We start from the raw sequence: 21,235 nt of genomic DNA on the forward strand, positions 1-21,235 counted from the left end.
TGGGTCTCGGCCCAGAAAAGACCCCATTAACTTTTCAAGGACTTTTTTTTTTTTTTACATTTCGTGATTGGGCGTTTTTCTACTTTTTAGGTAATTTCTCAGGTAATGCAGCATGAATCTTGATGGAAAAAAATCAAAATGTTGACTGTTTGGCCTTGGCAGAGGTATGCGCTCTACTTAGTGCCATTCTAGTTTTAAACATCTTCATGCGTGTCATTCCAACAAATTAATGGCAAAATAGCAATTTTCTTAAGTCTACTATTTTGGCGTCTTGACAACATACTATATTATTGCGTTTTAATTTTGTCAATAAAAACTATGCTGAAAAATAAATATTTGCTGAGGATCCTTTTTTAATTAAAGAACAAATATATAAGTCTCTTATTTTCGAAATACTGTCTCATAGAAAAGCACTTTGATATGAGTTTTAAGTATATTTACTACTTTGGGGAAAAGAAGTTCTTGTAATTCGGGTGAAGTGACCCTTTAAATGCCGACTGGACATTGAAGGTGCTTTTTGAGAGAAGAGATCTGGTGTCCCCTGGTGTTTGTGTTGTCGTGCTGGACTGTGTGACAGGCGTGGTGATGGTGTTTCAGGACGGAGCTGCGTTGTGGCGACGGCCTCATCAGACTGTAGTGTGTTAAAGAGACTCAGCAGCTGTGTGTTGGAAGACACCTGGACGCCAAGAAGCACCTGCACAGTCTGAGTCCAGTCACAGAAGAGGGAAATCTCTGCATCTGGGCTTCAGATACCTGAAGCAAAGATCCTGGTTGTTTTTTAGAGGTAACTGAAGGTCAGATGCAGGAGGACATTCTGTTGACTGGGATCCAGAGTGTGGAGGTTTCCTCTCATCTCAGGCGACCAGAGTTACTCTCTAAGAGATCCTCCCTTTAAAAACAAACAGCTTTCCAACCAAAGAAATGTTAAAAAGCAGCCAGGAGGATTCCAAGTGAAGCCACAGCGCTGAGTCTTTACCGGTGGTAGTCAGATCATCACTGTCGTCATCAATCAGCTTTGTTTACCCCAGCTCATTCAATGAGAGAAGGTGTTGTTCCTGAGAGCCTTGCTGATTGGTGGCAAGGAGGCGCAGAGTGTTGAGACGGTGGTGGTCCAGGAAGAGGGGCGGGGTTCAGATCAATTCAAAATAAAACTAAATTAAAAAACTGAAACAGAGAACAGCCTTCCATTTACAAATGTGTCAGTTTTCTTCTATTAAGTTCAAGTCAAGTTCTGTACAATCCCTCTCAAACACCGCCTGCTGCGCTGCCTCACGCTCCTCGGCTTCCTCCTCCCCGTCGTCATCGTCGTCGTCCTCGCGGCACTCCTCGTCGCTCTCGCTCAGCGGGCCGATGCTGGTCCTGCCCAGGCACTCGGCCGGCGAGCAGGAGCCCCGGAAGTCGCCCATGAAGGCCTCCATGCCCATGCAGACGTCACCGCCGCAGACCAGCCTGCCGCCACGCTCCAGACACTGCGGGTCAATGCTGCGGGTCTGCGGGAAACACAGGAAGAAGGTTAAGAAGTTAAAAAACTACAACTACCGAAAAATCGATGGTGTCAGCTTGTTACAGATATAGTGTGTTGCTGATAGTGAAGACCAGTAAGTCATTCTCAAAAACTAATCTAAGGGATTGTTAAACATGACTCTAATGTGACCCTAAAATGGATTGTTTTGTCCGCCCAACAGTGCAAGACCCAAAGACATTTACATCATTTTAATTATTAAAACATTTCTGCAGTACCTGAGTCATCTTGGTGAAGTCGAGGACAGGTCGGGCGCAGGGTCTGTCAGGGTCACGGCGTCTCTTCAGACCTGGTTTGAGCAGCAGCAGGTCACAGGGCTGGGAGTGGCAGCGGGGCAGCTGCGGTGGCAGGCTGCGTCTCAGGGACGATGGTGTGCTGCAGGCTGAGGAGGGTGAAGCGGGCACCGGGCCCCCCCGGGCTGCTCCGGCCATGGCAGAGCAGCCTGGAGGAGGCGCCACCGCTTGGCTCGGCACAGGAGGCGGAGGCAGGAACGTGGAGGCCGCCGAGTCTCTGATGAGTACGGGTGAGAGGGAGAAACGCCTCTGAGGCGGGGGAGGTGGGTGGAGGGGGGAGGGCGAGGAGGAGCAGGAGGAAGGGGAGGGGAAGAAGCAGCAACAGGCTCCTCCTCCTGCTGCTGCCTCGCTGGGGTCCCAGGGGAAGCTCCAGGGCAGCGGGGAGTCTGGAGACAGCGCCAGGCTGAAGAAGGTGGGGCTTGACGAGGAGTGCAGCGATGAGTTCAGGGAGGAACTGGGAGCGCGGAGAGGACAGGCTCCTCCCCCCGCCACACCTGCCCCTATACCCCCTCCTCCTGCCCCAGCCCCCCCACCTGCGACTCCTCCCCCAGCTCCCCCATGGCACTGCTGACGGCTGACAGGAGTCCAGACCCGTGAGGCGCTGGGCCGCCAGGTGTAGCGGCAGCGCGACAGGTCCTCGGGCACCGACAGTGAACGGCAGTGGCGTTTAGGGGGCGGGGGAGGAGGAGGAGGGGGCCCAGGGCCAGGAGGAGCCACTGGCGCTCCGGGGAGAGACAGCTCGGATGCTGAAGTGCTGGGCGCCAGGGGCCGGTGCTGCTGCGGCTGAGAGGGGGTCCCGTCCAGGGGGTCGCCCCCCTCCTGTAGGTGAGCATCTGGGGGTACCAGGGGCACAGGGCCGGGGGGGAAACTAGAGCTCAGTAACCCCCCCTGCAGGCCAGACTTGGAGGGAGGGCAGAGCTGCCAGTAGCTGCTCTCTGAGAGGACACACACACATACAATACAAAAGGTTATGTGATGAGGTTTTGTTTTAGAGTATGGCACAAAGCATTAGGTGTAACTCTATGCTGATGACATGTTGCTATACATTTCCGATGTAATGGTTTCCCCTTTTCGCACGTTCAACATTATTGTTATTTATTATTCTACAATAATAAGTGTAGTTCCTTTCCTGGCCCCAAGATAAATTTACACGAGTGAGCTCTTTCTAAATCTTCTCAAGCACTCTGTTACAATAAACAGAAAAATCTGTTTACCCATTTTTGTGGTTTCTTGTGACTAAGACACCACAAAAATCCTTTTAACCAAGTTAAAGAAACAATAACTCATCGGTCTCTTCCTCTCTTGTGACTCTATAAAAATGTCAATTATACACATATTTATATAACTATTTTATTGTGTGCCAGTTTTTATCCTGAAATCTTTCTTTGATTCTTTGGATTCGGTTATCCTGTCAGGGGCAAACGACCTCGACTTGCAGACCAGCGTCACACAGAGTCTCTGTAGCATCCGATATATTTATTGATTTATTCGTATTTAATTACTGTACATTTTTGTCGTGCTTTGAGGTTGTTTTTAGTCCATTAAAAAGGACTGTTCTGTTGTTTTATCTGCCTCTTGTGTAAGTGAAGTACTAAATTACTGCAGTACTACATTATAAAGTGTTTGGTCTGTTCATTTGGAGCAAAATCACAGGTAATCCTTACGAGTAGGATAAATTTGAGATACATTTACTTAGAATGAAATCTGAAACACTCACCAGGCATCAAGCCATCTGGGGGCCAGCACTCTGCGAGGGTTTTCGGGTCCAGCAGGGACTGATAGACAAAAAGAAAAGACAGGTTGACTTTAAACAGTCAAACAACAGTTCTTACTTTACTACTACAATAATTATTTGTGTTGTGTGTAATATCTGGCGGGTTAAAAGCCAACCAACCCACGATGAGGAGGCTGGTTAGCAGCTCATGAAAGTAGCTCAAGAAAAATAAGTGTCAGATTTAGTAGCTACAGCTGTTATTTCAATGTTAGCAAACGTTCTCACTTTCGTTCATATGAAACAATGAGTAAACTGATCTGAGGAGTAAAAACTGGTCTGAAGTGAGTTTCTATACATTTCAGGCCGGCTGAAAGCAGGTGAGGATGCAGGTGGACGTGAGCCTCACCAGGTAGTAGTCCCCTGGCTGAGCAGGGTCGCCTTCCAGAGTCTGCTTTCTCAGGCTCTCCACCAGCAGCGTGACCACAGCATGGTGGCAGGGGATGAGGGGGGATATGGGGGAGGGCGGCGGGGAGGAGACAGGGAGAGTAGGAGGGGGAGAAAATGGGGAGGAGAGGGGAGGAGGAAGAGGAGGAGGAGGAAGAGGGAGGGGAAAGCCACGCCCGTTTGTGCGTCCGTCCGTTTGGTCCGTCGCAGGAGGAGAAGCGGGAGGGGCTGAGGGCTGAGACTCCTCCTCCTCCTTACCACCTTAGGGCCAGGTAGCCCTGCCCACTCTCACAAGGACATTGTCAGTCAGCTGTTGCCCCCGGCAACACACCTGGAGAGGAAAGAGATGCACACGTGAGCATGAGGAGTCATACATGTTCATTAAAACAGTTAGCCAGGGTCCAACTGCAGACAACATTAGCATTTTTGAATTAGCACTTGAACATTAGCAAGGTGTGAAAAATGAGAGTGATTTAAAACAATGCTAACATTAAAAGGTTAATATCTTGTTTCTCCAACAGGCTAACACCAATTTTTGCTTCTCAGACGGGCTAACACCGATGTTTGCTTCTCGGACGGCTAACACCGATGTTTGCTTCTCGGACGGGCTAAGACCGATGTTTGCTTTTCGGACAGGCTAACATCAGTGTTAGTTCTCCAACCGGCTAATTGAAGAAGCTAATATTGACATTAGCCTTTTTGTAAGGGAAGCTAACATCATCTCCAATTAATGGATAAAACCAGATTGTACTTTTAAGTAATTTAGCAGAGAATTTCTTCCACAGATAACACACAACAACAAAGGATATTAGGGTCATTTTCTTAAATTGTATAATTAGGAACTATTTTGATGATTGACGTATCGTTTCAGTCACTGATCAGCAAATATGGGCCGTTTACAGCTTCTCAAATGTGCGGACTTGAGGATTTTCTTTATTCTGTGCTTTGGTGAATTATAAAGAGACAGTTCTCACTATTTTCTAACATTTTACAGACAATTTGTCATTAATTGTTAATTGTAGCCTTAGACATTACAAACCATATCAATCCTTCATATCAATCCAAAAGAAAATTTCCAATACAACCTGACAATCATGTCACCTTGCATACACACGCACCTAACTGCTAGAGTTAGCAAGAACGTCATCAGAGTTAAAAGCTTGAATATAAAAAGTGAAAAGGCATGTTCAAAACAAGCCGGTGCAAATAAAGGTTGACTGTCAAAAGTGTATTTAAACACGAGGAGTACTAAGAAATAAGTGTTTAGTAGTACACTACTACAACACATCAAGCTAACAGCAAATTTATGAGGAACACCTTTCTAATACTGGAGGACGGTGCAGGAATTATTAGTTTCATGGATCCAAAGATGTGCTGGAAACTTGTGCTGGGCAATATTTAGTTATTATATCGTTATCGTTATATATTAAAGTCTTAATTGCAATAAAGTGATGACATTTTCTGTATTTACCAGACTGTTATACGTGTTATAACATTTGTCTTTACACACTTTGTACATATTACTGATGATTAATTCTCAAAAAAATCATTGTGTTAAAATTTTGTGAAAGTACCAGTCATCCCTACAATATTGTCGTTGTATCGATATCAAGGTATTTGGTCAAAAATATCCTTGCATTTATGTTCTTTTGAAGGTATTTCAAAATATATAATTTGTATCACCATATAACCTAAAAATTTTAAAGTATTATTTTATGGCCATATCACCGCAGCTCTACGAGGAGCTGCCACTAAAAAAAAAGGGCACTGAGTGTGATTGAAAAATCATTGGATTCAGCATTTTCTACTAAGAATATACTGAGAAATATCAGCAGGAGATTCACTAATGAATATGTTGATCAGCGTCTCTGCCTGGCTGTTTAAAGACTTGATTACACAATGAAGGCGTCGCGTTCAGACATATTTAGAAGTTAAACATAATTTGATCAATCCACCTTATTTCTGGGCCTGTGATGCTGCATATCTGGCAACCGGCTCTTTCAGACTTAGTATCAGACAACATCTTTCTCCTGGTAAAAATACACAGCCACAGCTTTGATGTGTGGTAACCTGATGAAACAAATACATTTAGGCATATGCACAATGCACACATGCTATATCAGGTAAAATCATGAACGTCTGAACTACAGTTTGACCTCTTCACGACGACAGAGTCTAAAGATCAGCTGGTAAAGCTGGAAGGATACCTTCAGGTCAGTTGTTGTTGTTGTGCTTTAGTCACACAGGTACCTGGGGGCTTTTGGGGGCCCCATAGGGATCCTACTGAACATGGCTGAGGTTTGCTGTGAGGTGTTTTAATTAAATGCCAAATACTTTTGGAATACGGACAACGTAAAACAAATTAAACATATTGAATAAAAAGAAGAGAAAACCTGGCTTAGCTAGCTAATAACCCAATACGAAACATTTATTATGTCAGTTGATTCTCTGACAACAACAAAATACAATTCGTCACATTACCACAACACAATTATCAGACAGTGGCCCTGAGGTTTTTGGGATCCTGAGACAGTTGCCCAGATGCGTCCACTTAATAAGCAGACAGGGTCACATGGAGATTGTTATAATTGAAGTAGTGATTGTTGTTGAAGTATTTGTAATAAAATGAAAATATGCCATTTGTGTTAGCACTGCTGAGATCAGTCGATTAATCGATTGAAAGAAAATGCACTATTATGATGACTCAAATTAATTGGATGGTTCCAGCTTCTCAACTCTCAAACGTGAGAATTTTCTACCTTTTCTTATCTCACAAGAAATTAAACTGAATATCTTTTGAGTTTTGGACTGCTGGACTGACAAAACAAGACATGTGAAGACATCACATTGGGAAATTGTGACATTTTTAACAGTTTTCTGATTCATCTAGATGAAACAAATAATCAAGAGATGATGAATCGTGGTGCTGATGATGATGATGTTCCTGGTCAAGGCTGCAACTGACAACTATATTCATTGTTAGTTTAATTTCATGATTGTTATGAATCAATTAACCCTTTTGGTCTCTGAAATAATAAAAAAAAGAGATGCACAGATGTGTTATTTTGCTGGACCAACAGCGAAAATCCCTCAGACATCCAATTTAGATGATAGAGTGAGAAGAGCAGGAAATCTGGGACGTTGGAGGAGCCAACGCCTCGACTGTTGTTAGGCACCTTAAAAACTAAATGAGACTAAACGATTAAAATAATGTATTAAATCTCTTTCCATGGACTAGCTGATGATTCAGCTGGTCATTTCAGCTCTGAACATCATTGCGGTAGTAATGACAATGATGACCATTTTCTAAATTCTCTATTAAATTGGGAGATAAAAATGAAATTGTAATTTCTCAAAGCCAAAAAGGTGACATCTTCACATTGTGAGTTTTGTGTAGCCAACGGTCCTAAAACCCAAAGAGATTCATTGTATTATCATGAAGATAAGAAAAAACAAGATCAACACATCTGAGAGGCTGAAATGTTTCATACTTCATCCTGAAAAACTGAGAAATAATCGAGTATCAAAATAGCCGGTTTGTTTCTCTGTTGCTAACCTAACCTATGAATAGACTCACAATTTCAGTTCTCTATTTTTATTTTTATACATCTGTAATACAGACTAGGCTTAATATAATATCCTTTTAAACATCTTGAATGTCTCGCTCAGTAAAGTCTGGCACTGCATCAGCTTGTATTACTGATGGAGTCACGAGAATTTTGGCTCCTGGTACAAATGAGGTCAGGGGCCACAAACAGTCCAGACCCTGATCCCGCACCCTCCTTATTTTGATGTGGCTGGAGCCGCAGCGTTAATCGGGCTCGAGTTAAAACACGTGGTTTGTTGTGGTTAAATAATGGCACTCAGTGTTTGGTGATGACAGGCTGTCCCTGGCAGCGGAGGCCATTGTGCAGCCTGAGCAGAGCCGCCTCTCTGATGCCGGACTGACTGAGGCCGCTGGGCATCTCCGGCTTGCTGCTAGCTCGTGGCTAACAGATCCCATTGTTTTCAATGAGGGATGCTAACACACATATACAGTGGTATTCCCATTCGAGTGTGGAATAAGTGCGGGAATGTCATAATGAGATCTGGACATAAAGTCAGCGCGGAAAAATAAAAATAATTCACATTGTCGCGTTATAAATGCAGCCGGTTACGTCTCCGAGCGAGCTACGCGCCGCCGTGCAGCCCAACATCACCTGCACAGTTAGCTCGCTATAAATAATATGTCATCTCGTTATTACTTTCAAGGTCGGCACAATAAATTCAGCCATTTTGCTCACTGAAACAAATCGGCCGGTTGAAGATTGTGCCTCCCGCACAGCCTCGCCGACTCCGGGGGCTCGGGCCGGTCTGCTCCGCGGGTCTGCGGGGCTAATAGGGGAGCTACGCTGGCCGCCTGGCTGCATCCAGGGGCAGCAGCTAGCTGACGGTAGCTAGCTGACCTGCCCAGCGCTAGCTAGCTAGCAGCGTTAGCTAGCAGCGTTAGCTAGCTGCGTTAGCTAGCAGCGTTAGCTAGCAGCGTTAGCCGCGGCGGTCTCACAAACAAACCCGCTGCATATCCGAGAGGGATGTGCTCGTCTGTCGTCCCTCCTCCAGCCTTTTGCTGAGAGAGGTTACTTCTGAATAAAAACCCTCGCAGGCTAATTCACAGCCAGAATCTGCGGGGCGAACAATAATAAAAAAAAATAGCGGTGGTGATGATCACGTCTGGCCGGCCTGTGAGCTCTCCGGAGCAGCGTGAGAGGAGGAAAACACGGCGGGATGCTGCGGGATGGATCAACCCCGGGACCAGCGAGCGACCACAGACAGCGAAACCAACCAAACAAACGGGCTTTTTTTTTTTTCTCCCTCTTTGCTCACTCGCAGCCGTGGCCGGGCACCGCTTACCTTTTTGGTCGGACAGCACCTCCAGGTGACGGGGGCGAAGCTGCTCCGGTGGATGCAGCGGCGCTGCTCGGTGTATTGACCCAGTATTATTAAAGAGCAGAACGCGCCGCTCCGCCTGCCGCCTGCCGCCGCCGCCGCCGCCGCTGTCAGCACCGAAAACCGACCACAATGAATTAAAAGTCTGGATTTAACCGCACACAGCGGGCACCGCAGGGTCCGGGGCACGCTTAAACATCGGCTACGATCAATGTCCGGTGTGTCGATATTATTAAAAACATAATAATAGAGGATCTGCGTGCACACGCCCGTGAGCGGCAGGCATTCATAAATAACATTTACGGTGCCAGGCGGGAGGAGGAGGGGCGGCGCTACACCTCCCCACCAGCACCTGCCGCGTACACGCGTTATATTTCATCTTTATCTCACCCTCGCTCCCGCAAACAGCCCGTTCTCAGAGCAGAAATATAACAGGAGTAGATTTTAAAAAAAAAAAAATTAAAAAAAAATCAGCAAATGTGAGAATAAGCCGTGAAGTGGTGAAGCATCATGGGAGTTGTAGTTCAGAGCCTGTTCACAGCGGCTTGTTTACAGCAGCCAGATCTGCGGGGTCTGATGTGGCCCGTGTCAAGTCATTTACTGCTGTTGTTATTTTTTTTATTATCCAGATGTTCAGGAGAGGAGCGTGTGAGCGCTGCGGTTAAAGGACAAATGCACACAAACTGGTGATTTAGCGTCGTTTCAGGCTGCAGCAGCAGCAGCAGCAGCAGCAGCAGCAGCACCGTGTGGACGGAGGAGACTCCTTCATCCTCCCCATCATCAGCCCAGATAACCTCACATGTACTCCAGCCCGCTCCTCCAATCATTACAGTGTAACTAAGTACATTTACTCAAGTACAAATTCAAGGCAGGCCACGAAAACATTAAGATTTTTTTTACACAACAGCTTATAAAATTACCCTTTCTTATGAATTAAACAGCTGACACTCAAAAATCGATTGATCAATAAGTCGATTGGCAATAAATTAATTGGCTCATGTCATTTTTCATATAAAACATTTCATTTTTCCAGTTAAGGCTGCGACTAACGGTTATTTTCATTGTCGATTAATCTGCTGATTATTTTCTTGATTAATCAATTAGTTGTTTGATCTATAAACTGGCTCAAGATGAAGCCTCAGATGTCAAAGATATTCAGTTTACTGTCACAGAGGAGAGAAGAAACCAGAACATATTCACATTTAAGAGGCTGACATCAGAACATTTTGAGGGTTTTTTCCTACTAATACTTGACAATTAATCAATTATTTTAATAATATGATTGTATGTGTGATAATGATGAGGTTTGGACTAAACAAACATAGTGAAGGTGTCACTTCGGGTCATTGTGGCCACATTTCTCGTTCCTTTCAGACTTTTTACAAAACAATCAATCGATCGATTAATGGAGACAATCAGCAGATTGATCCAGAGTGAAAATAGTCATTGGTTCAAAATGAGCTCCACCTCAACAACAACAATAAAATCCTTTTACATGAATACACGAGTCATCATAATCTCATGTTATATATATCGGACATTTTACTGCATTGAGTACTTTTACTTTGTATACTTTACATTTCCCTGATGACACTTACAGCTTCTTTTATTTAAGTAACATTTTCAATCCAGGACTTTGACTTGTAACAGTATTTTTTTTTAACGTATAATTAAAAGTACTTTTACTTCAGTAAAGGATCTGAATACTTCCTCCTCTACACCATCTTTAATTACTTTAAATTTCTAATATTGGTTTGGGACAGAAAGGTTAAATATCTTGTAAATTTGAGTCTGCTGAAAAAAAACATCTACTTATATCAAATAAAAATGACAAACTATATTACTCATGAAATATTTATTAACAAAATGAATAATAGTTTATTCACTGTGATAAATGCCACATAAACAACTTTAAATATTTAAAATGAAAAAATATCAATGAGTAGCTCAGTCTGAATTTATAACACTTTATTTACATCTTTATTAATCACATCTTTCAGCGTTGCTCTTGAATTTCAAGCAGCACAAAAACGACAAAATTGAGAAACACAAAAAGTAAAAAGAAATCTCACAACACAAAGCGACAGCCTTTTCTCCTCCATTAATCAGGATTTTTTGTTTTTGAGAAAAAACATGGAGGTAGAGAGAGAGAGGAGGAGCTGGAGCCTGATTCAGACAGACAGCAGAGCATGAAGGTGATGGTGGACCAAAGACAACAACAACAAACAGCCTCCAGAGAGGCAATTAAGTGACAAACAAAATGAGATGAACAGACAAAATAAAGTGACTTCAAGTACAAATAATTAGCAGCTTTTCCTCCAGTGCGGGTTCAAAATAAAACATGATGCAGGTGAGAAGAAGTGCTCCATCTGATGACGTTCAACATAAATATATAAAGTGCACACTATGGTACCATGCTCAGGGTCAAAGTGTTCAGCTGTCAGACCTGTGATGCGTTCAAGAGCAGCCGGGAAAACGCAGACATTTCCAGGGCTGAAGGAGAGAGGAGGGTGCTTCCTCTCAGCACTCCTCCCAGAAGAGATCCTGGAGGGGTGGATGTAACTCCGATCAAAAGACTAATCACATCCCTGCTGTCGTTATCTTAAAAAGACAAATGGACACTGGAAACCACACACACACACACGTTACTCCGACACATTCAGGATCAACTAATCAAGGTCCAGACGATGAGGTCAAGTTTCCATGATGAAGATGATGAGTGAGGAGTTAAAGACGCTGACAGACGACTGAACCTTGTGTGTTTCGGACAGATGGGACTCGGTGATGATCAGTACGGATTCCACAAGAGCTGGTCGGAAAAAACAGGAACCTGCTGGTCATCAGAGCCGAAGTCTAAAAAGAAAAAAACAGGAACAGTGAGATGAAATCTGTGCAAACAAGCTATTGTATTGTCATGGTAACACCTGACCTGTGACCTCACCTCGGGCGTCGTCGGCCTCCAGCAGGACGCGGAGCCAGTCGGTCATGTTGTCGTTGGTGGGCAGCTGACTCCTGAAGGAGTGGCTCAGGCCGGGGGGAGGACGAAGAGGCCGGTGGCTTCCCTCCAGCTCCTGATGAGGAGAAACGAGATAAAAACTGAGCAAGGTCTATAGACAGAACATCGCAAATGAACCCATAAAAATTAATAAAACTGAAGACAAACTGGTCATTAAGTGCATTGATTGTTAAGTTTTGCGGTGTTACCTGTGAGGGTGGACTGTTCCAGGGTCCAGGCAGCTCCAGCGACGTCACATCCGACAGAGGAGACACAGAGGAGGCTTTGGAGGCTGCTGGAGTCTCCTTCTCTCTCTGCTTGTCTCCTCCATCCTCACAAAGGTCAGAGTTCATCTTCGCCAGTTGGTTCTGCCTGCAAAAATGTCCTCATGAAATCTGGTTCAGAGTATAATTTTCAGAGTTTTTCACAAAGCTGCAGAGAAACTTTTACTAAAGAACTGATGACACAAGAAGTGCACCACCGACAGTGGTTTGTATTGTGTAGAAAAGTATGAAACAATTAGAAAAATTACAACTTTTGACCATTGTTTAGGCAAAACCACAAGTTTCTCCAAGTTTTATATTGCAATAATCTGGATAAGTAGAATGAATAAGAGCCAGCAGAAGAAGAGCCAGAAGAAGAAACAAAAGAAGAAGAAGAAACAGCAGAAGAAGAAACAGCAGAAGAAACATCTCCAGCTTTGTTGCATTGCTTCCACCTACAGTTGCTCCACTGGGTCCTGTGTGTCGGCGGTGTCCGGCTGGGTGTCGGTCGGAGGGTCCCACAGGTGCAGCGCTCGCCTCCACAGACGCACCTGCATGTCCCAGGAGCGCCGACTGTACTTCCTGTACTTGTTGGGAGTGGACGGGTGGAGCTTAGGATCCCGCAGGTGTCTGAAGAAAGAGAGATCAGAGTTTAAAACGCAGACACACCTCATTTACTGAGTATCTGCTGGTTCTTTTGGACCTGCATTCTTTTATATTTTGCCAAAGTTGCCATTAGCAGTTGCAGTGTACCCATGAACGTACGTGTGTATTTCATGTCCTCGTGTTCACATTTGACTCGGTTATGACTCTAAGAACTTTTACTCAGACTTTGTGTATTCAGACTCAGCTGTGTTTTCTCACCTGGGGATTTGCTGCAGGTAGTTCTGGTATCCGCTGGTGTTCTTGCCGTATTGGATCTGTTTCTGCCGCCGCTTCAGAACCGCAGCGTTGGTCTCTGTGTTTGCCGGGTCCGGGAGGCGGGGGTAGCAGCGACCGAGGGGAGGCCTGCGAGGACATGGGAGTCACGAGAGGACAGGGACCAGACAGGAGAGAAAGGTTCAGCTGAGCAGCAGTTTTCAGAGTGTACTGACCTCTTATTGTCCAGATCGTCGGTCCCCACAGCCACACTGCTGGTCGACACTTTGAGGATGCAGCGCTCGAGGATGGACGACCTGAGGGAAGACCGAGACCGACAGACGGGGAACAGGATCAATGACGTCATCATCTGAATATAGTTACAGATCTGAAAATGAAGTCAGTTGTTGAACCTGCGAGGTTTGTTGCTGGCAGCTCTCTCTCTTCCTCGCAGGCCGCTGGCAGGAGGAGGAGACGGGATCGGAGAGACGTTACTGTGAAGAAGAAGTTATCAGAAATCAATGAGTGTTCGGAGGTAGAGAACGATCTCTGGTCAGTGATTTTAATCTCGTCTGGAGCTCGTATACGAGTCATGTCTCACCGCAGTCTCAGTAAAAGTCTTAAAGTATCTGATATTAAATGTACGAATGAGAACACGTTTCACAAACTTCTTTAGTAAAAGTCTCTCAGCAGCTTCCTGATCTTGATAGAAGATCCTGTGCTTGCGTCTCCAGGTGTGTTTCTCACCTGACCAGGCTGTCGTAGACGGAGCTGCAGCCAGGGAGGAGCCACGGCTCAGGGGCGGAGCATCCAGAGGCGACAGCCAGCAGCGGGTCGGGGAGGCCGTTCCACACAGCCGCCGACCAGCCCTTCACACAAACACACGACCACGGGCTGAAACATAAGCTGAGGACAACAAACAACATCAACATGACATCTGTTCATAATGATAAACAAGTGTCATATCCACAGTACACACTGTAGTGTGTTTAGACTCAAGCAGGACAGCATGCAGACTAAATATGTAAATAGAGGAGCTACTCACATCTGGAAAAATACAAATGGTACATGAAAACATTTAAATCTGGTTCAACTTAAAAAGGTTTCTCTGCAGACTTAAACAAGAGCCAACTGAAATGAGGTTTGGTAATTAGTTCAAAGTCATCATGAGTTTGAAAAACAAACTCAATAAAATCATTAAAGTATTAAGTTGAATCAAAGGCTGTTGAGTCATAACAACAAACTTCCTGAACAGTCACTTCTTCATTTGATATCAAGATGTTCCAGCTGTAGTCGCTGCTGTGGGAGTCGTAAAGTAAACATGGAAAGTTACTCCTGACAAGCTAGAAGTTTACTGGAAGTAGTATTCAGATCCTTTACTTACAAAAGGATGTGCCAATACCACATTGTGAAAGTGCTCTTCTACAAATAAAGTCCTGCCTTCAAAACCTTATCTAAGTATAAAAGTATAAAGACTTTGATTATTCATTTATTTATTTAAACTTAAGTGCAGTAGATTTCTTTCCACCACTGATTTTGGACATTGAGAGTGTGAATTAAAGACAGCAGACAGTTTTAAAATGATGCATTCAGTTCATAAACAGTCAGATGAGCTCTGATGTCACAGTAAAATGTCTGATGAGCTGATTAAAAATATAGAAAACAGGTTTTTTTCAGTGGGTTTAAATTTAAGGTTATCTCAAGAGTTTACAGGATCAAAGACATTATTTAACCACATGTCATTTTCTTGTAACACTTATTGTGAAAGTCTATCATATCCAGATTTTTCCATTATAATTTCAGTCTCTGATTTTTAACAGACATTTATTATGGATATAAATCTGAGAAAAGTACATATAATAAGCTACACGTCCTGTTTCAGACGACTTATATAAGTAAATATATATCGAGTGTAAACATTTTGCTGTTTGTGTGAATATGTAACCTTTAAACCTTCAGATCATCACTCATTTATCAGGACATCAGACACTTTAGAGTTCTTCAAACATTTTAGATGCAAACTGATCATTTCCACAAACTTCATACTTTGAATGACTGTATGCACCTTAATGTGTAGACTCATTTATTATAGATTTAAATAAAAGCTTTATTAAAACACTTCTCAGGCACTTCCTGTTCTGGCGGGACCGCTTTTACTTTGAAAGGCAGCCACAGGAAGTGTGACGTTTACCTCCACCATTTAACCTGATGCGTCCGTTTAATCATTTTAGTATTTTACATTTAGTTATTTGTGCACTTTAGAGGCATGTTAGACTTCTTCATTTGGTATATTTTAACCACAAACATTACATATTTTGCCCTGCATCTATTTAAATCAATCTCACAAATGACATTATGAAGACTTTTATTTTTTTAACCCTGTAAACGTGTTTGGGGTGTTTTACAGCCCTCAGTTCTGCCTGCAGGCACTTAACAACTCACCTTCTGCAGCTTGTAAAGTTTAATGACTGCGAGTGTGAACACATGGTGACACCTGAACAACAGATAATCTTTGTCATCCGTCCTCTAGATTCACCTGGACGGACAGAATATGTCCAGAGAGTCGGTACCCCTGCTGGAAAAGACGCTTTCATTTCAAAACTAGATATGCGCGTGTATCCCGGGTATTTGTCGGGACAGGTGACCCGGGTTGCGTAGATAAAATGTTGAATATCTAGTGTCTTCCTGGCTGTTGTTACCTGGAGGAGAGCAGCGGGCTCTGAGCTGCCGTTTCCACTCCGCTGGTTGACATTTTTTTGCAGTTTGAGTTTGGCGCCTTCGCTTCAGACGGACAGACGCCATTGTTCCGCTTTCACAGCTTTTTAATGAGCCGCACCTGAGGGGGAGGGGGCGGGGCCTGCTGCAGCCGACGCACGCTTCACCTGGGCACCCGCATCCGGCCCGGTGAGAAGGTGGGCAGGTGATGGTCAGTAACCTCATGACTCAAGTGTAGACTACAAGCCTGCTGTTTTATCAGTGAGAGAGAAGTTGTACATGCTTTAAAATACTTAAGCTGAAGTGGCTTATATCAAAAGTACTGTTTTCTTCTTCCAGGGAGATTCAGGGCCTGAATGAAGTAACCTATATTTTAATGCTGCTGCTTTTGTTGTTGGCTGCCTTTCTTAAGGTTTTGACTGCAGTAGTTTACTTGTAATGGAGGAAAAGATGTTGATGTTGTTCACAGTTAATCAGATATTCTACATGAAAAATGAAAGATATGGGCTGAAATAGCAGAAAATGGAAAAGTACCTGGAAAATAAACACAGTATCTACAGTGTGCATTATTTTGATTTATTATTATTTATTTTGATTTATTATTATTAGTATTTTGCATCATTTAAACACGTTCATAGTGTTTGTTTCAGTCATTATTTTTTATTAAATGATTAGATTTGCTTTATGTTTTTATGTTTTTGTCTTTTTGTGGGGAATACCCTGGTACATTTTCATTATTCTCTACTTTTCCACTTTCTTCACTTTGCTTTCTTTCTTTCTTTCTTTTTCTTTCTTTCTTTCTTTCTTTCTTTCTTTCTTTCTTTCTTTCTTTCTTAAAATTCTCAGGTTACAGGTTAAGCTTTTAAAATAGTCTGATTTCAGTCATTCTGCAACATTGTTGTATATAATATAATATAATATATAACATTGTTGTTTCTGTGAGATTATTGTTGTTAGTTGGCCTTTCTGTTTATTGCAGAGAAGATAAAAACACATCGTCTTCCTGAGCTGATAGTCGGTGAGCCTGTTTCCTCCCTGTCGCTCCTCTCCGCTCCAGCAGGCGGCGCTGTTCACTCGTTAAAGACCAACTCTGATTTTACGACAGCCGTATTCTGTGACTGCGTAAACAAGATGGCGTCAGGCAGTGGGGTAAGTTCCTTATCTGAGCTCGGTTTTTGTGTTAAAAATGTACAAATACTCGATTGTTTCGCGACTTTAATTGCAGCCATGATGTGTTTGTTTAACAGAGATGCTAACGGCGGAGACTGAATCTGTTTAACGTGTTTAAAAACCGTCTCAAGCGCCGACTCGTTAGCTAGCAGCTAACTGACTAGCTAGCCAACTTGGTCCAATCAAAACAAAGTACAAATTTCCGGTTTTATTTCAATTTTGCCGACGTTTTCTTCACGTTATTATGCTGCCTTATTGAACACTTGACTGTTATTTTTGTTTATTTTTGTCCGCCAACATCGTTGAAATACAATGAAACGCTGCTACATGTTAGCCTGTGTTCCGCTAGCACCTACAACAATGAGATTTCCGGCCATATACCTCCAGAATAAAAGCGCCATCATCACAATCACATTAACAGAAAGCTCACATTTCAGATTAAATATACTTTTTTCCATCTGTGTTGACAAATGCCTGCTATCAAGACATAAAACAGAGCAAGATCATACTGCATGTACATAAAGTGTATAGTATAGTTAGGAAGTATAAGTTGAAAGTTGACAAAATAAAATCCTGTTACATACGGCTGCAACTATTATTTACACTGTCAATTGCTGGGTTTTTTGTATGACGTGACATGTTTATGTTTAATTAAAACTTTCTCCTGACTCTTTGTTTTCTTTTTCGTCTTCTAGTCCAGTAAGAATGACTTCCGTCGGAAGTGGGACAAAGACGAGTATGAAAATCTTGCTCAGAAACGACTGGCTGAGGAGAGAGACAGAGAGAGGAGAGATGGTGAGAAGATAAAACGTATAGAAATGTTGCATCGATCTTACAGGAAATGGTTAATTGAGAGGAAGTAGATGTGCCATGATTTGTTAAAATGTCTGTTTTTTCCGGCGTCATACTTCTTGTCTTTCTGTCCTCAACTCTTCTTCCCCCTTTTTTTGTCTCTTATAGCAAATTAAGGGAAAACAAACATTTACATCAAATATTTCCTTGTGTACATTAACTATTGTCTTTCAAAAACGAACAACAAACAACAAATGTTGTGTCACTCCAAAGTTTAGAACTAAAACAGTTGATTAAGCCTGAATCCTCACGTCGGAGAAATCAAAACAACAGTTGTGGAAATGGAAAATGAACATTGTTTAATTTATAATCATTAGTAGTTTTCTCCATTGACTGACAGATTTCTTCTCGCTCTCTCAGGGAAAGTCGCTCCGCCAGTCAAGCGGGACCTCCTGCGTCACAGAGACTACAAGGTGGACCTGGAGTCCAAACTGGGGAAGACCATCGTCATCACAAAGACCACTCCTCAGGCTGAGATGGGCGGGTACGAAGAGTTTTATGCTTACTGAATCTGATGCTGTCACCAGATTTGACGTCACTGTTTGACATCTTAACTTTTAGCCTTGTTCTGATTGGCTGTTGTCTTCTCTTCCAGTTATTACTGCAACGTCTGTGACTGTGTCGTGAAAGACTCCATCAACTTCCTGGATCACATCAACGGGAAGAAACGTGAGTTTACATCGATGAAGTCACTGTGATGATAAACTAGTTTACTGTCGGTATACAAGTGTGTGTAACACTCTGTGTGTGTGAGCAGATCAGAGGAACCTGGGGATGTCGATGCGGGTCGAGCGCTCGTCTCTGGATCAGGTGAAGAAACGTTTCGAGGTGAACAAGAAGAAGATGGAGGAGAAGCAGAAGGAGTACGACTTTGAGGAGCGCATGAAGGAGCTGCGGGAGGAGGTGAGGAGGGAGGGGACACGCTGCCTGCTGGACAAGAAGTTATGATGCTCTGAGTGTTGTTTTCATGATTAACCATTGAAACGTTTCCTGTTTTTGTTTTTTCCTCAGGAGGAGAAGGCGAAGGCCTACAAGAAGGAGAAGCAGAAGGAGAGGAAGCGTCGGGCAGAGGACGACGTGGACTTTGAGGAGGACGATGAGATGGCAGCTGTGATGGGTTTTTCAGGCTTTGGCTCATCCAAGAAGAGTCACTGACACTCTGCAGCTTGACATCACCATGAGGACCACCACGCACCAGGACAGGAAACTGGTTTACGCTCCGCCCCCCTCCGTATGCTGGAGTTTCGGACCAGAATGAGACTGTAAACACTGGAAGGAGGAGTCCTGCTGCAGCCTGCAGACATTATTCCACAGACCGGGTTCAGACTGTAAAACCGGAGAAAATTCTTTCTTTTATATCTACGACCAGGCTCTTATTTCGGTAGTTTCATCCATCACTCTGTCAGTTCTGATGAGATTTAATTCAGCAGCTTCCTGTCAGAAAAAGTTTTTTTTTTCTTCAATAAACACAGCAGGTCACAGGTTAGACAGTCAGACAGGGCTTTTGGTTTGGATTTTAATGTAAAGGTTCAGTTTTCAGTCCGACGCAAAGCTGCTGAACGAAAAGCTTAAAAATGGCGGGGACGATGGACAAAAATGAGACCAAAAAAGCTGCAAAAGTTTCCTTGATGTTGGTAAGAAGTCTGACTGCGACACGTTAAAGGTCATGCAAGTTATTAATTAAAAACACGAGAGGAAACTGTTTTAGCTTTTCATACAAAAATACATTTAAATAAGTTAAGTTAAGAAAGATTCTTGTCTGAATCAAAAATACAATTGTAGTTGGTCGAAAACTAAATTTTGGATTTCAAGAATTTAAGCGTCTACGTTGGACATGAATCGGGAGAAATTAAAAGTACTTAAGAGTTTCTGATAAGAAGAACTGAATTATGAAATCCTCAAATTGAATTTTAACCTGTTAAATCTTTTACTTTTGAGGTCAAGAAGAAAGAAAAGCTCAACCAACTGCAGTAGTTAGTTTTATTGTTGACGTGTCAGAACTTGTCTGTTGTATCAGGATACAGTTTGTTGGAGAAATTCAGATTGTAATAAACACACTGATTTTTCTTTCTAATTGGTCGTTCTCCAATTTATCAGCTGCTCGACGCTGGTTGTGTCAGTGAACGCATCACCAAAACAGGTTGGAGGAGAAAAGTGGCACTCAAATGACATACAGTACATTCACCAGCAGGAGACGAGGTCGGTGTTTAAAATATAAACGTGAGCGAAGTCTCATCACAACTATTCACGAATCGATTCTGTGTTTTATGAAACGGATAAATGACATCAACACTGACACTGGTAATATACAAGATTTTTGTTTTAGCGTATCACTATTAAGTAAATGTTGATTTGTAACGGATGTAAAATAATGAAACCAGATCAGCTGCAAACTGCTCCTCCGTGGGAAGAAGAAGGTCACGGTCCGATGGAGCCAACAGAACCATGTCTGCATGGTGAAGTGATCCGAGGCCCTCAAAACCAGACGTTCTTCTTCCACTAGTTGCACCTTGACATCCTGTCCATGCAAATCACAAACGCAATCAGTGTCAGGGGACTTTGACTTTGTGTGGATGGAACGGATACAGCTCTCACTTTGGTTTCTATAAGGACCCGATGAGCCCGGTATCTTGTACTCCCTCAAGTAGAAGGAATAACTGATAAACATCAAAAAACTGAAAAATTCCCTTCACAACATCCCCAAGCACAGGATGGCCTCTTCTAATGTCTTGTATTGTCCATCCAAAACACAAAATATTCAGTTTAAAGTCATTTGAGACCAAAAACAGCAGCACAACCGTACATTTATGAAGCTGTAGGCATCAAATATTTGACATTTTTGCATGAAAATGACTCAAAATCATCGGTTCATTGTGTTTCAGTTGACTGACTGTTTCAGCTCTAGTTTGCATGCATGTATAATATAACTGAGATGCAACCAGACTGGTTTTCTTTCAGCTGTTGTTCTGGTTGTGAAAGAAGTTGTGCTGTTGTTGGCTGATGCTGCAACTTGAAACTTGAGTTTGATGAACAGGAAGAAGAAGAGGAAGTTTGTAATCTTTCCTCTAAACACTCGACTGGACTGAGGCGCCTGCGGCACATCGTACAGACGCACCGCATGAACACGAAGTATTCTTACTGAAACGTAGTCGGAGCATTTTCTGTCCACGGAGAGAAAAAACAAACAAACTCATCAGTTCAGTTTCATTTGTTCAGTATGTCTCATTTATTGAGATCAACATCCTGTGTTTAGGGATAATTCACAGTGTCACAGCTCCAGAGGACGGGTGAGAGGGTTAGTGACTTTAACTTTATGTCAGTAACCGTGGTAACATTATCCTGCCTGCTGGCATATTTTCTTTATAAGAGCCCAAACAAGTTTCTGTCTGACACAACCTTTCGTTTCCTCATTCATACAGTCAATATCAAAGCTCACAGGACCACAGTGGCACTTAAGTAACTCTGAGGTACTTCACTTGCATA

The 21,235-nt window shown here is 43.1% G+C and overlaps 3 protein-coding genes across 3 annotated transcripts; 1 reads left to right on the forward strand and 2 right to left on the reverse strand.

Annotated features, from left to right (window-relative positions):
- Positions 1-1,199: 1,199 nt before the first annotated feature.
- On the reverse strand, positions 1,200-3,591 carry fam53c (family with sequence similarity 53 member C). Its single transcript, XM_073480090.1, has 3 exons — positions 3,533-3,591; positions 1,741-2,750; positions 1,200-1,490 (listed from the first exon to the last, which is right to left on the reverse strand). Exons 1-3 carry the CDS (start codon positions 3,537-3,539, stop codon positions 1,200-1,202), a joined length of 1,308 nt encoding a protein of 435 aa, XP_073336191.1. The 5' UTR covers positions 3,540-3,591.
- A 7,261-nt stretch (positions 3,592-10,852) lies between these two features.
- slbp2 (stem-loop binding protein 2) lies at positions 10,853-15,821 on the reverse strand. The gene is made up of 9 exons (XM_073479975.1): positions 15,715-15,821; positions 13,763-13,921; positions 13,429-13,509; positions 13,252-13,332; positions 13,022-13,165; positions 12,617-12,787; positions 12,104-12,266; positions 11,841-11,970; positions 10,853-11,752 (listed from the first exon to the last, which is right to left on the reverse strand). The coding sequence occupies exons 1-9, from the start codon at positions 15,765-15,767 to the stop codon at positions 11,688-11,690; spliced, it is 1,047 nt and encodes a 348-aa protein (XP_073336076.1). The 5' UTR covers positions 15,768-15,821; the 3' UTR covers positions 10,853-11,687.
- An 898-nt stretch (positions 15,822-16,719) lies between these two features.
- On the forward strand, positions 16,720-19,826 carry zmat2 (zinc finger, matrin-type 2). Its single transcript, XM_073479976.1, has 6 exons — positions 16,720-16,879; positions 17,596-17,695; positions 18,113-18,236; positions 18,348-18,421; positions 18,510-18,655; positions 18,764-19,826. The coding sequence occupies exons 1-6, from the start codon at positions 16,862-16,864 to the stop codon at positions 18,905-18,907; spliced, it is 606 nt and encodes a 201-aa protein (XP_073336077.1). The 5' UTR covers positions 16,720-16,861; the 3' UTR covers positions 18,908-19,826.
- Positions 19,827-21,235: the final 1,409 nt, after the last annotated feature.

The sequence above is a fragment of the Pagrus major genome, chromosome 13 (genome assembly GCF_040436345.1).
Source record: "Pagrus major chromosome 13, Pma_NU_1.0".
Taxonomy (NCBI): Eukaryota; Metazoa; Chordata; class Actinopteri; order Spariformes; family Sparidae; genus Pagrus; species Pagrus major.